At 34.9% G+C, this 15209-nt stretch overlaps 1 protein-coding gene across 2 annotated transcripts; it reads left to right on the forward strand.

The window, feature by feature from the left end:
• The first annotated feature begins 251 nt into the window (after positions 1-251).
• LOC128558481 (multiple epidermal growth factor-like domains protein 10) lies at positions 252-14679 on the forward strand. 2 transcript variants are annotated; one of them, XM_053547920.1, is made up of 5 exons: positions 252-433; positions 1526-3382; positions 4533-4641; positions 10457-10530; positions 10770-14679. In XM_053547920.1, the coding sequence occupies exons 1-5, from the start codon at positions 385-387 to the stop codon at positions 10919-10921; spliced, it is 2241 nt and encodes a 746-aa protein (XP_053403895.1). In that variant the 5' UTR covers positions 252-384; the 3' UTR covers positions 10922-14679. The 2 variants fall into 2 exon arrangements, with proteins under 2 accessions (XP_053403895.1, XP_053403896.1); XM_053547921.1 differs by having other exon boundaries at positions 1526-3364.
• The last annotated feature ends 530 nt before the right edge of the window (positions 14680-15209 follow it).

Raw genomic sequence — 15209 nt, forward strand, 5'->3', positions numbered from 1 at the left:
TAGATTTAATTGAGACTAATGACGAGAGGTTGTGAAATGCGGAACAGATTGCTCGTCCACTAGCACCAGCTAAAGTGGACACTACTTCAAGCCAAAGTTTGTAACTTTAGATCAACTAAATTTATCTGTTTGTACACAGTTAAACGTAAACCGAAATATCTATTTTCATTCCCTTTGAATTCTGTAATAACTGCGCAACAATATCACAATTCAACAAAGCGGAGATCGTCTCAACTGACAAAAACGCAAAATTGTAAATGTAAAGACACAGTTGCAACCTAAACTTCCTCGTTAATATATTTTTGAACGCATAATATTAAACAACAAAGTAAGACTTCTGGTAATTGCATAAAATTTTGATTTTAGAAAATATTGTGTCTAGTGATGGATAACAGATTAGTGCTTCTGCTTGCTGCTGTTGTCACTAATTTTGGTAAGTCATTTCCTTTTGATACATGTCATAAAAAGTATCCTGAATAGTTTTACCTGAAGTAAGATTGCGTTTAGCAATGCCTAGCTTTTTAAAAATCCCGATCATAAAGATCTTGTAAAAATATTTGTTTAAAAATAAGAAACAAATGGGAAACGGCCATGCTACGTTAATGTTTTATCTAGTCTTTGATACTTAATTATTAAGAGTACGAAAGGAATCATCACGTGAATCATTGTGTCGAGTCGCGTGATGGTATGTTGGTAGAAAACAATTAGACAGATTGTCCTTTTTTTTTTTTTTTTTTTTTTTGTGATGTTAAACTCAATTTTAGTAAGAGTAGTAATACCAGGTAACAGCAGTGAGATTTTGATGTGATTCAGCAGTAAATAAATACGACAGAAAAAACTATCTCTTAGAAGATACAAGATTCCAGTTTTTCTCTTCATTTTATGTCAGTCTGGGATAATTCTTCAAGATGGGGGAAGGATTTTTACTATAAAATGGGTCTAGCTATGTGTGATAACTCTGTAAAAGGTATCCATTTTGTATAGAATATATAGGTAATATTTAGGTATGACAACACATAAAAATCTTCTCGCAGATTTTATTTATAATGCTATAACAAATAAAGAAAAAGTACCGCACCGTGCGATAATGATTATTTTATGCTGATTTGTTTCAGACGTGTTCATCTAATTTGAAGAAATTACAATATCTGTACTGAAATCCAGTTGCCCATGTATCACTGTATAAGAGTCAATACGCTTTGCTACGAATATGTTTTTCCAATCTGTACAACGACATCAATACCTTCTGGTAGTGTCGCTGTGCTTCAGAAGCAAGACACACTACATTACTGGTATAACTCGTCAAGTCAAGTAAATAATACAAGTAAACAAGACACTCAAAAACATTAAAATCCCCTTTTCTTACACGCTTCAGAACCTTCACAGAATTTGACATATAATTAATTAAGACAATTGCGACAATTTGCACTTATATGAATGGCTATTTTACCCAAATATATAAAAAGTATACATATAATTAATTAGTAATTAAAAACACACACTGAATATTAGTTTCACTTTTTAGGTCATTTACTGGCAAGTCAAAACTTGAATTGCGCTCGAGGGTACTGGGGCGCAGATTGCAAAAATAGATGTTCCGAAGGATGCACGTACATCGGATGCGACAAAGTTACTGGATCTTGCTTTGGATGCGGCTCGGGATATCACGGGAAACATTGTGACATTCCGTGTCCGGCTCATTGTGTTTGTGATCGATTCAATGCGAATTGCACGTCCTGTTACAATGGCTGGTATGGTGGTTCGTGCGATAAACCATGTCACACTAATTGTTTTGCGTGTTCAAAAACCACGGGGGTATGTTCGACATGTGAAAACGGCTGGTATGGGACCAGTTGTACCGTAAAGTGCTCCTTAGGATGCGACAGATATTATTGTACAAAGTCAAATGGATACTGTTCAAGCTGTAAACTAGGCTGGTTTGGGTCAAAATGTGACACACAATGTCCTAAAAACTGTCATAATGGCTGTCATAAAAATTCTGGTTATTGCAGTTACTGCAATTCTGGGTTTTGGGGTTCACAATGTTCAAGTGTTTGCCCGACAAATTGTGAAAGTTGTGATAAATCTGACGGGACATGTTTGTTTTGTCCTTACGGTTTTTGGGGAAGTAACTGTTTGCAAACGTGCAATACTAATAATTGCAAAATGTGTGATAAAAATACAGGTAATTGTAAAGCTTGCAACTCTGGTTTTTGGGGACCTACCTGTAACTACGTATGTAACAACTGCTCAACTGGACAATGCGACATTTCTACCGGCGTTTGTGAGACCTGTCCAGACGGGTTTGCAGGAGAATTCTGCAATATAAAGTGTGATGTTTCAACCTGTTCCAACTGGTATTGTGACAAAAAACGAGGATTTGCGTGTTCAAGATGTGATAACGGATTTTGGGGAACCTTTTGTAAGAAACAGTGCAATCTAAATAATACATGTAGATACTGCTACAAAGATACGGGATATTGTCAGTCTTGTAATAACGGATATTGGGGAACATTCTGCGAGAACAAATGCATGGAAAATAATGGTTGTAGTTATTGCAACAGGAACACAGGAATATGTACTTCATGCAAAAGTGGATATTGGGGAAATGGTTGTGAGAAGGATTGTAATAAAAATTGCGCCAATTTTTGCAGTAAAGCTGCAGGAAAATGTTCGTCTTGCAAAGCCGGGTTCTGGGGAACATATTGTGACAAGAAATGCCTGGAATCTAGCAGCTGCAAGTATTGCAACAGGAACACCGGTATATGTACTTCATGCGCTAGTGGATATTGGGGACCAGTTTGTAACAAGGGTTGTAATGAAAACTGCCGCAGTAGCTGCAATAAAGATACAGGAAAATGCGTGTCTTGCAAAGTCGGATTTTGGGGAACATTTTGTACGAGCAAATGCCTGGTAGGAGACAGATGTCTTTATTGTGGCAAGTCCAATGGAAAATGTGAAACATGCGTAACTGGTTTCTGGGGTAGTTCGTGTGAAAAGAACTGCGCCTCAAACTGTGCAGGACTTTGCGATAAAGAGACAGGAAAGTGTTTATCATGTAAACCTGAATTCATGGGTTTAAATTGTGATACTGTATGTGAAAATGAAAACTGTGAAACTTGCAAACGCTATGGTGACAGTCATTCATGTACCAAATGCCGAGCCGGATTCTGGGGTCAAAACTGCGACATTCAGTGCAATTCTGAACGATGCATTGAATGTCTTATGGACGAAGGACGCTGTACCCTGTGTGATGACGGTTTCTGGGGGACATCCTGTCACTTAAGATGCCGAGAAGGGTGTAAATGCTGCAATAGCACTTCCGGTACTTGTTCCCAAGAACATTACTGCTTGGGAACAAACAGTATGTACAACACAGCAGGTATTCCTTTCAGAATTTGCTGAAAAATAAACTAGACCGAAATATCAATATTTTAATGTAAATATAAAGGAAGTTGACATTTATGGTGTATATAGAATAGAGAAAGAATTCTGCTTCAAATTTTTAATAGAAGTCACATGAAAAGTAATACAGTAAACCTCGCTTATAAAGAAACAACTTGGGACCTTTAAAAATGGTTCCTTATAACCGAGGTTCCTTATATCCGTATAGCGAACTAGTTTCTTGTAACCGATGTTGGTATAACGAACACAATTTGTACAGCGAATACTATTTGACTGACGTTTGAAAATGGCTATGTGTTCTCCCTATGTGAGAAAGCTGCGAGTATCTGTCCATGTTAAATTTTCATCTTGCACAAGGAAATGTTATAGTTAAAATGACCAAACGATACCAGCCAAGGGAATATATTTCGTATCGCATCCATTTTGAAAACAATGTGAGCCAATTATTGTTTATTTGATTCGGGAACGGCTATGAAAAATAACACAATCAAGTCCTGTGACTGTCCTGCAAACATTCTATAATTTCAATCATCATTTTAGCGATTAGCGGCGAATTCAAAATTCCTAAGTACGCCGCGTGTTAAAAACCAAATTATTTGTAACATAATCAGAGTGGTTTGTCGCGCGTTGATTAGATTACGTAAACGCACAATACTACATATACCTTAATCGACCATTCACTTATTGGAAAACGTGAATCTCTGATTGGCCAGGAGCAAAAAGAGTCATCGTAAACTCCGCCTTTTTATTGACAGGCGTAATAACTGTTTTCCGTTAATGTAATTCGTTATGTATTAAGCAAGCATGCGCATGCCAAAAGAATTATTTTTGTCTCTTTGCTATAACCGAGGGGTGTTCCATTGAATTTCTTACTTTGGGACAGGAAAAGGTGTTCCTTATAACCGAGTGTTCCATATAACCGAGTTCCCTATAACCGAGGATTTTTACATTGAATAAAGAAGAAATTAGATCGGGGAATTGAAAACTGTTACTTATAACCGAGTGTTCCTTATATCCGAGTTCCTTATAAGCGAGGTTTACTGTAGTACTACATATTAGTAAGTAATCGAGATCATATTACTTATAGCTACATTTCTTATGTTTATACTTTCTCTTTCATTATCAAGTGGTTCCTGCGCAGACAAACAGCACCTTAGTTACAGCTGGTATTGCATCAGTTGGTTGCTCCGTAGTAGTGCTTTTCGTGGCCATTGGTTTATCTTGCATGATTAGACGGTAAAATAATTGTAATTGCATCTGAATGTAACCTAAAACATAAACAAATCTCTTACAAAAAATGTACGACATACCTAACAAAGTTATTTTGTAGCTAGCTGTGTTTAATATTCATGTTTAAGAACAAATATTGCTTTATGCTCTAACCGAAACTTCGAAAGTTCTTTCGATAGCTTTTGCAATCTTTATTAGAAGTACAAAAGTTTATTATGTTTTGTCTTATCCAACGAGCAAAAATATCATTTGCAAGAATACGGAGATGTAGAAACAGGGTTGTTAGTGATTAAGTTTAGTGGAATTCGTTTTTCTGTCAATCCTCCATATTGAACCCCAAAACACAAATAAAACTCCATATCTTTATATATTTTTTTAATTTGAAATTTACGAATTCAAACGCCGTTTCGGAGAAATGAGAAAATTTCTCAAAACTGATGTATAGTCAAATATCAAACCAAATCATGATATAGCAGGCTAAAAATTTAATTTGTTTTGATCATCATTTTTTTCCCGTAATAAATATCGAAATTTGCTGTTTGTAAATTCTAGACATTTTATGTACTATTTTACTTTTAAAAGCTGCAATGGGCTCATACAATAAACTGATGACATTACATTACTCTATTGGAGTTTTAATAAGCTGTTAACAAAACATGTTTTACAAGTGTGAGAACTGCTTAAGAAGATTACATTTAATGTGACACTTTATAAGTTCAATGTATTTTAAGCAAAAAATACACCTGTGTAAAAGTATAAATAAATACGATGCTTATTAACACAAAACGTAGTTTATCGGCCTTGAGACTGCAAAATCATCTTTTAGAAGGATGACACAGACACTGAAATGATATGTAAATTTCTTTTGGAGGTTTTGAAGCTTCTTTTCAATTTAAGATAAAATCTATTCCTTTTCAAAGGAAGCAACTGGTATATTACAGATGACTGCAGATTGCATCTTATTCTTGTGTCAATAGGTATTGAATTACTGAAGTTACTGAAATAAACACTAGGTGTGAATAGGAATAATAATAAATATAATATGAATAATATTACAAAGATAAAATGTGAATCTCTGAACATAACAAAAGGTCAGAAAACACTAAAAATACATGTTCTATAAAACCCAAGATCTGTTAAAAACAAAACAATACCTCTTTGTGATTTTATCCTTTCGAACGATTTCGACGTTGTTGCCATCACAGAGACATGGCTTGACAATACGGTGGAAAAATCATGCAGTAGTGAGCTTGTTCCTGACGAGTATCGCAGGAAGCAAGTCCCTCGTCCTGGGAAAATGCGCGGAGGTGGAGTCGCTATTATTTATAAGCCCAATATATAATTTAAAATGCTGACATCTTCCGGTGATGGGCACTTCTCAACTTTTGAGCACATTGATTGTAACATTTCTACATATAAGAACTACTTGCGACTTTCAGTCGTATACAGACCACCACCATCACAAAGGAACGTTTTCAGTACTAATGAATTCTTTCAGGACGAATGGCCTTTGTTTCTTTCTAAATACGCAACCATTGACAAGCCAGTAGTTATTGTTGGCGACTTTCATTTAGACATACCTATGGATCGTGACGCTTCCAAGTTCAACAACTGTCTAGAAACATTTGGTATGAAACAACATGTTCGAGAACTAACAAATGTTGCAGGACATACTTTGGATGTTCTTATCGCAAGACACACTGAAAATATTGTATCAAATATATAAGTTGCTGATCCAGGACTATCTGATTCTGATGGGAAGATATCACGTGACCATTTCGCTGTGATATTTCATATTCAAGCAGAAAAACCTGCTCCAATAAGGAAAACTGTGACCATCCGAAAGTTGAGATCCATCGACATTGAACCATTTAAAAACGAAATAAAATCTTTGGAGATTCTTGACACGAACAGGTTAATTTCTGATGTTGACGAGCACGTGGAATCATTAAACAACAGTTTGATATCACTCGTTGACCAGCACACCCCTTGGCTTACTAAAACAATAGTGCTTATATTGAGGAACTACACGAAGCCAAACATTTGAAACGAAAACTTGAACGATAATGGAGAAAAACAAATATGACAGTAGATCATGGGATACACAGAAATCACTGTGCTTCAATAAATAAATTGCTGAAACAAACACGTGTTAACTTCTATTCTGTAAAGATAAGAGTCCTGTGGACGCGATCAGAAATCTATATTCAAAGTGACAAAGAATCTTCTTGGTAGAGACGAGGAGACCGTGCTGCCCCAACATCTTCCTTTCCAAAGAACTAGCGCTAAATTTCAGCGATTTCTTCATCGATAAAATTGATGGAATAAGAAATAGAATTAGGTCAGAAACAGAATTACAAATCGGTGCGGTTACCATCGAGGAACTTTCGAACATGCAAATAGAAAAAACTTGTTGAATTTACTCCAGTCTCACAGGATGAAGTGAAAAATATTATTTCAAAATCTGCAAGTAAATCATGTGAGCTAGATCCACTTCCGACATGGCTTTTGAAAGAATGCTTAGAAGAACACCTACCATCTCTCACTAAAATAATCAATTATTCTTTGGAGAAAGCATATGTACCGAAATCCTTCAAAAGTTCGTTGAACAGACCACTCATCAAAAAGTCAGATCTAGATGCAAATGTCCTGAAGAACTATAGACCTGTCTCTAATTTACCGTACGTGTCTAAAATACTTGAAAAGGTAGTCGATGCTCGTTTGGAAAGCCACTTGTTTTTGAACAGTCTCCACGGGGAGCACCAGTCTGCATACAGAAAATTGCATTCCACTGAGACTGCATTACTGAAGGTTCAAAATGACATTCTCAACTCCCTTGACCAAAATGATGTAACAATGTTAGTGATGCTTGACTTATCAACTGCTTTCGATATCATCGACCACAAGACACTATTGCAACGCCTCCATGACCACTTCGGTATCGCTGGGAAACCACTCGAATGTATAACTTCATATCTGAGCGACCGCTACCAAACTGTGACCATAGATAGTGAATTGTCAAAACCAGTGCAAATGACATACAGTGTCCCACAGGGATCGTTCTCGGACAAAATTTTTCACAATGTACACTAAACCAGTTGGTACAATATGCAAGAAACATGGCTAAATCACCGTTTTTACGCCGGCGATGGACAGCCTTATTTACCTTTCAAACCAACAAATCCGGTCTCTCAGAAGGATGCTTTATGCTGTGTTGAAAACTGTCTCGTAGAAACTGTATCTTGGATGAACAGCAACATGTTAAAAATAAATGCCGATAAAACTGAAATCATTGTATTTACCTCTCAAAGAAACGAAAAACATATTGAATCGGTTTCTGTGAAAATTGGAGAAGAGAACATTAAACCATCGAAGTGTGTAAGGAGTCTTGGTGCTTTTCTAGACTCCAAAATGAGCATGGAAAAACATATTAACTCAATTTGTAGATCAGGATACGGACAGCTACGTCAAATAGGCAACATCAGGAAATATCTAAATACAGGTGCTACAAAATCGCTAGTAAATTCACTCGTCACTTCACGCCTTGATTATTGCAATGCGCTGTTGTACGGAGTTCCGAAGGCCTTGCTGAATAGACTTCAAAATCTTCAGAACACTGCAGCTCGAATCATAACGAGAATATCGCGTTATGATCACATTACACCGGTATTAAAAGAACTGCATTGCATACCAGTTACTCACAGAGTGGACTTTAAGATTCCAGTTCACACATACAAAGCATTGCATAACCAATCACCGATCTATGTTAAAGACTTGCTAGAACTCTATCAGCCAGCAAGAAATTTGAGATCCAAGAGCAACTCAAAACAACTAGTTTTTTCAAAAAGCAAAACTGTGAGGTACGGTGATCGTAGATTTTCATCAGCTGCACCGAAGTTATGGAATGCACTTCCGGCTACCATTAGAGACGCTAAATGCTTGGATGCTTTCAAAAGATCATTAAAAACACACTTTTTCTTTAAGGTCTGTTGAAACTAACTTTGCACTGGAAAACAAGCTGTATATGACTTTGCAATAGAAAATATTTACTGTTGTTTATTATTCTTTATAATTTCTATATAGTACAATTTAAATGTAGAGTAAAATCTGATTCAGGCTAAATACCTTTCATTGTTGATATTTTTTTGTGTTGTATTGTGTGTCCATATCATTCTGTGATATGTAGTTTGTACAGCGCTTTTATTTTATGAATGAAAAGAGAACTATAAAAGTCTGGTAAATAATAAATAATAAAGAGTGTTTTTTTTTTGTATGTTTTTTTTTTTGCTACAGTGCTACAGTCGTGTTCTAAACATGTGCTCTTATGACTAACAGAAACAGCAACATTTGGGTCTAACACTAAAAGCAATGTCCTTCCCATTTGAAATAAAAATTACTTCCTGCCAAAAATCTTTCATTATAGAAGACTGCTGATTGCATCGTGTCTGTTTGTTTACAGCGATTGAATTACTGAAGTTGTAAAACACCTATCTATCATTCTTCTGACAGCTCAAAAATTGTGTTTTTCTTATTATTTTTTGCTACAGTCAAGCTCAAAATACGCTTTCTTTCATGATAATTTAACAGCAATATCTGGGTTTAACACTACAATCATAATCTTTTCCATTTAAAACTACGTTCTTTCAAATAAAAGATGATGCAGACTGTATCGTGTTTGTTTGTAGCTTGCTATTGTATTACTGAAGTTGTAAAACATAAACACTTAATGTCAACATCCTATTTATTAAACCTTTAACAAAAGCTTGTTTTGTTTAATGCTTTGTTGCAGTCCTGTTCATAAAAACTGTCTTTAGGGAGATGATAAATCAACAGCAAAATCTAACACATAAACCATCATATTAATATTGTCTTTGGCAACTGGCTATAGCTCTAAATCAACTACCAAGTTTCAACCTCGCGTCATTTGAGTTTTCCTTCTTTTTCTATGTGACCCCATAACACAAAATATTCCGGACGTGTAAAAAATAGTCCCATTATTATTTTTATAATCTTGGTATTGTGTGAGTGTGTCAGCAACTAATGACTACTGTTTTAAACGACAAAAACAAGCAGCAACGGATTCTAGAATAATTATGGTTTTCATATTCACATTCGAGATATTCGGAATCACTCCGCTCTAGGGTTAGGGTTAGAGTTAGGGTTTAGAGTTAGGGTTATGGTTGAAATTGGCCCCATTTTGGGGCAAACTTAGTTTTACATAGAGTTGTACAGGGAAAACCTTCTCTTGAACCACAATGCACAGAGCTTAGCATATTTGGCATGAAGCATTGTCTAGTGGACCTCTACCAACATTGTTCAAATCATGACCATTCTATCCACAATGCAATGTTGATTCTTCAGGTGTATTGGTTGATATAAGAACTGACTATCAGTCCTATCAGGGCTCTGATTTAACATTTCGGCTTGGGTGGTTCCAATACACCCACTTCCATAGTTTTGGATATTGTTTAATCACCATTTAGATATGCTGCCTTCTTTTTAAATATGTCCATGTTAACTGTTGTCTATAAATTGTATTTTTGTACTTATAACGTGTGTAAATGTTGAGTTCTTCTCAACCAGATGCTAAAAGGCGCTAGTTCAACTACCGTCCATGAACAGGCTCAAACAAACTGAGCCTGCAACTCTTTCACATTTGTCGTGTTGGGCGGCCTGCGGGTTTCCACATTTTCTTTTCCCTCTGACGAATATTGAAATGGCTAAATGAATTTAATCATTTAACGTCATAATAAACATTTAAATGTATTTTTTCTACGATTCACTAAAGTTATCATAAAACAATTCATTTCTTGTTTCATAGTCGAAGCAAACTAAAGGCTGGTGCAGCTACATCAGAAGATAAAGATGTTGTACAACAGAGTGTTTCATATACAGGTACGACTAATGGCCATTTTCTTCTGTCCAGTATTTATCACTTTCTTTTCAATTGAAAACGACAATCATTTACAAAAACAATTCCTTCTAGATGTGTAAGTGTATATTCAACGTCTCTGATCACAAATATCTTTTGATTCCAAGTTATTTTATATTTGTATCTTTGCTGTATAAATTGTTTATATGTTTATTAAAATGATGACTTCAGTATCACTTCTTATCTTCATATATATTTTAAGTGGATCGTAAGGGAAAGGCCAAAATTGAGATACCTCCGTTTCAAGCCGGAAAAGTCAATCACACATATGGGACTTCGGAAACAAACAAGGGGTTTGAAGAAGAAGATTATGAAGATCTCATTGAGACAGAGATGGTTTACGAAAACCCATAGGTCTCTGATAAGAAACTGTTGGCTTCGATTAATTTCAGGAAAACATATTTTGAGAATTTTGTTAAGATAGCCATTGGCCATATACCTGCTAACTAAGAGACTCAAAATGTACATAATTCATTGTTAATCAATTCTCACACATTATAATTTTTCACCTGTTTCTTTCACATAAGCATCTTCGAATATGTTCATTATTTTCATATTTACAGAAGTGTGCAAAATACATTTGACCAGGGATATTGATATAAATCCAGAAAATATTTACATCCCAAAGTACGAGTCGATGAAACTAAGTACTGCAATCATACATATAATATATTTGATCTTATTAATTAAACTGACACAAAAGACGCTGCACATTTTTATTAATGTATTAATGGCAAGTCAACATCTACGTGTATTTTACGGGATATTTGAACGTTCATTGTTAAAATCACCGTAATTTTGCGATTTTGTTGCTTTTAGTGTTTAATGATTTCAAGACCAATCCACAAACGCAATGTCAAAACGCTGTCTATGAAAGCTAAATTCATAATATATTTTAAATTTTCGTTTGGTTTGGAATACAATTATTTTATTGTATGTTAAGTACCTCCACAGAAAACGAAATCAGCAAACACGCAATTTCCAGTCAGATGTTTTATTTTGAAATTCATGAAAACGTGTACCCTGTATAATTATTGTAAATACTTTTATGATAAATATATTTCTTTCATCACTTTTTAATGTCTGATTAATTTTAACATAATTTTATCTATTACCATTTTCTTTGATTTAATTTTCATCAAACTGTGTATATATTTTTTGTGATAACACAAAATGCTAACCTTTATTGCAGTTATGAATTTATAATATTTACATTGATTTTTTGTTTGAAAAAAAAAAATGCTTCGGCCCTTTCGAGATGATCACAGCTGTTTGATTGTCCTTTCCATAACAACCTCTTTCCTTGCTATCATCTTAAAGATAACGAAGGTGGCATTTATATTTTAAGGCAACGATAGTAACAGCCACTTTTAATGTTTTATAGGTATCAAATATTTTTAAATCTATCGTTGGAACCCCGCTTTTGTTAATGTGAATTCATTCTGAATTAGAAATAATAGCATTTCGAAATTTTTGTAGCCCGAAATAATCAAATAGTGAATATGAAATAGTTTTCATATACAAATATTGTTCGTATTACATGTGACCAATGTCTTTATGTCACAACTTGTGGACTGGAGTATTTTAATGACCATAGTTTTTGGTTAATATGTCAGTTTATCTGAAAATTATATAATTATATAACCGTGTACAATGACTATTGAAATTAATTTTATGGGTTGATATAAAGGCAAAATGAACCGCACCATGAGAAAACCAGCACGGATCCAGACCAGCCTGCGCATCCGCGCCATCTGGTCAGGATCTATGCTGTTTGCTTTCAAAGCCTATTGCAATTAGAGAAACCGTTAGCGAACAGCGATACTGACAAGACTGCGCGGATGCTGGTCGCAAATGCGCTTTCAAAGCCTATTGCAGATAGAGAAACTGATAGCAAACAATATGCATCCGCGCAGTCTGGTCTGGATCCACGCTGGTCGCAAATGCACTATGTTGGTTTTCTCATGGTGCGGCTATTATATTGAGTTAATGTTTCTGAATTCGTTTTAAAATTGGCCAAACATTCTGAGACTAGGCTCCAAAACTCAGTGTTATTGCCTTTCAGTCAGTTTAATTTCAAAAACTTTGATTTAACTTATGTAAAATTTAACCCTTCTTTTAATTGTATGTTCCAAAAGCATTGTCTCCCTATACCGCAAACAACAGCAGCGCAAAAACACACGTACACAGTATACACACCACACGCGTGTGCGCAGACACGCAGGCACAAAGAAGCAGTAAAAGTAACACGAACAAGAAGGAAAAAATAGCACAGAGAGGCACCGCAAAAGGACGGCCCGTGGCCAAAGATATGGTTGGCACCTAATTTCACTCGAAGCAAAAGGAGAAGGGTATAAATTCAAGGGGTGATGGGGGGAGAGGAAAGAAACACCAAACACAAGCAAGACAATATACGAAACATAAACTACGAAATCCAAAAAAAATGTTGAAAATAGGGACGGGACACCGCTTTGGAATGGTACATCATCACAGTGATAATGACATTTATACATGATTAATTTCACTCTTAATATGTTTTCCTACATACAACAGTTCATTTCAAACCATATATCCACTATCCATCATGCCTCAGTAATCATGTCATGCAATTAGATAATCATGGCAATTTACCTTATGTACAGTAAGTAAGTTTTAACTGTAAATGGCACAGGCGACAAAATACTGAGCTTGGTAAATTGGGACGCAGGACCTCACAAGTTTGCATCGATTTCATTCCATGTGAATAAGAAAATCCACTAGCAGTAGCATCATGAGTAAAACATGTGTAAATGTAAATGAAATATCTTTTAACCTTATTTGTCCTCACTGTTAGAAGTGGTGTCTAGCCGTATCGATGAAAGAACAGCAATCATATATATAATATTTTTTATTTTATTTATTAAACTGACACAAAAGACGCTCGATCGGCTGCACATTTTTACTGATGGCAAGTCGACATCTAAGATAAGTGTATGTTACGGGACATTTGAACATTCACTGTTGAAATCCCCGTTATTTTGCGATTTTATTAACAATTTCAAAACCAATCTATAGCAAAGTTAAAATGCTGTACATGAAAAATAAATTCACAATATATTTTAAATTTTCGGTTTGTATGGAATACAATTATTCTATGATATGTTAAGTACCTCCATAGAAAACGAAATTAGCAAACACGCAAAAAGATAATCGTGGCAATTCACCTAATGTACAGTAAGTAAGTTTTAACTGTAAATGGCACAGGCGACAAAATACTAAGCTCAATAAATGTTTTAACCTTATTTTATCTCACTGTTAGAAAAAGTGGTGTCTAGCCGTATTGAGACATAGTTCCTTCCCTTTGACTAGATATTTCTTATTTTATTTGCTAGCGTTAACTGACTTAGATTAATTCTCGCCTTAAATGGTAAAGTTTCTTGTTTAATGCGTTTTTCAGTTTGTCATCAGAGAGCTTTTTATACCATGCAGAGTGGTTACGTGATTTTGTGCTACGTAGTTTTAATTCAAGTTTAAGTTTTCTTAGATAAAAATGGTTTTTTGGCAAGTACTTGATCTGTGTTTAATGTATTTAACTACGTAAACATATAAAATTTGCTTTACTTTAGAAATTTAGTATTTTGAGTAGAATAGTTAAAATTCATTATAGCAACATCATCATTTTATCAACTGTAACATTCATGACTGTAACAATGCATTCATATCTTAAAACACTATTTCACAACTGTTTGCAGAAACCTTGGTATAAGATAGTACCTCCTTTGTTTTACGTAACCAGCACCAGTCGAAGGGAATGAGTGAAAAGGTGTACATGACGTTCATTCCATATATGGAAAGTTTCATGTATAATGTATTTTATCTATGTATTGTGTAGCGTATTGGTTTGTTCCATTTTTGTTTATATGTTTTATCTATAATGCAACTTATCAATGGCCACCAGATTTATTAATTGAAGTATGTAATAAGGTATTTCTTATTATTTTACATGATGTTTATGAAGCCTTTGTATATGCATTTCTGTTTGAATTTGGTTCTATGATGTACGTTATGACCTTCTTGACGTTCTGCACATGCATTTGTATTAGCTTAGCAAGTATTAAAATCTGCGAAACTACCCTCGGTTTAATGTCTTTATAAAATTTTATGAACAGTAAACTTTGGGAAAACAGTAGTTACCAAATATCACGCCAATATGCTCAAGTTACAGAATTATAATGGATTAAAGTTGAATTTGCTGGTTAGATGTCTAACTTTGTTATGTGTTAACATGAGAAGGAACGTTGCCTATTGAACTTCCTTCTGACCTAATTTGGTGAACATCCATTAAACAGTTTCATTAAAAGCTATTTAAAGGTTTTCCTAATTTTTGTTTTGGGGGCTCCAAAGTACGTAGCAATTGAACAAATTCTAGAAAGGGCCAACCAAATTTGCCATGTTTGGTCCAGAAAGTGGTTCATGAAAGGATAGTTTTTACATTTTCTACTTATTTTCAGCTCTGGTGGTCCCTACATGCAATCAAGCAGAAAACTGAGAAAGGTCTGTCCGAGTATGATACAAACCAAGTATAGCAAGGATGTTTCAAACGGTTTATGATAAGATATTTGTTTAAATATTTGTTCTATGTATAGCTCTAGGTCCATAAAAG

Source organism: Mercenaria mercenaria, chromosome 7 (genome assembly GCF_021730395.1).
Source record: "Mercenaria mercenaria strain notata chromosome 7, MADL_Memer_1, whole genome shotgun sequence".
Taxonomy (NCBI): Eukaryota; Metazoa; Mollusca; class Bivalvia; order Venerida; family Veneridae; genus Mercenaria; species Mercenaria mercenaria.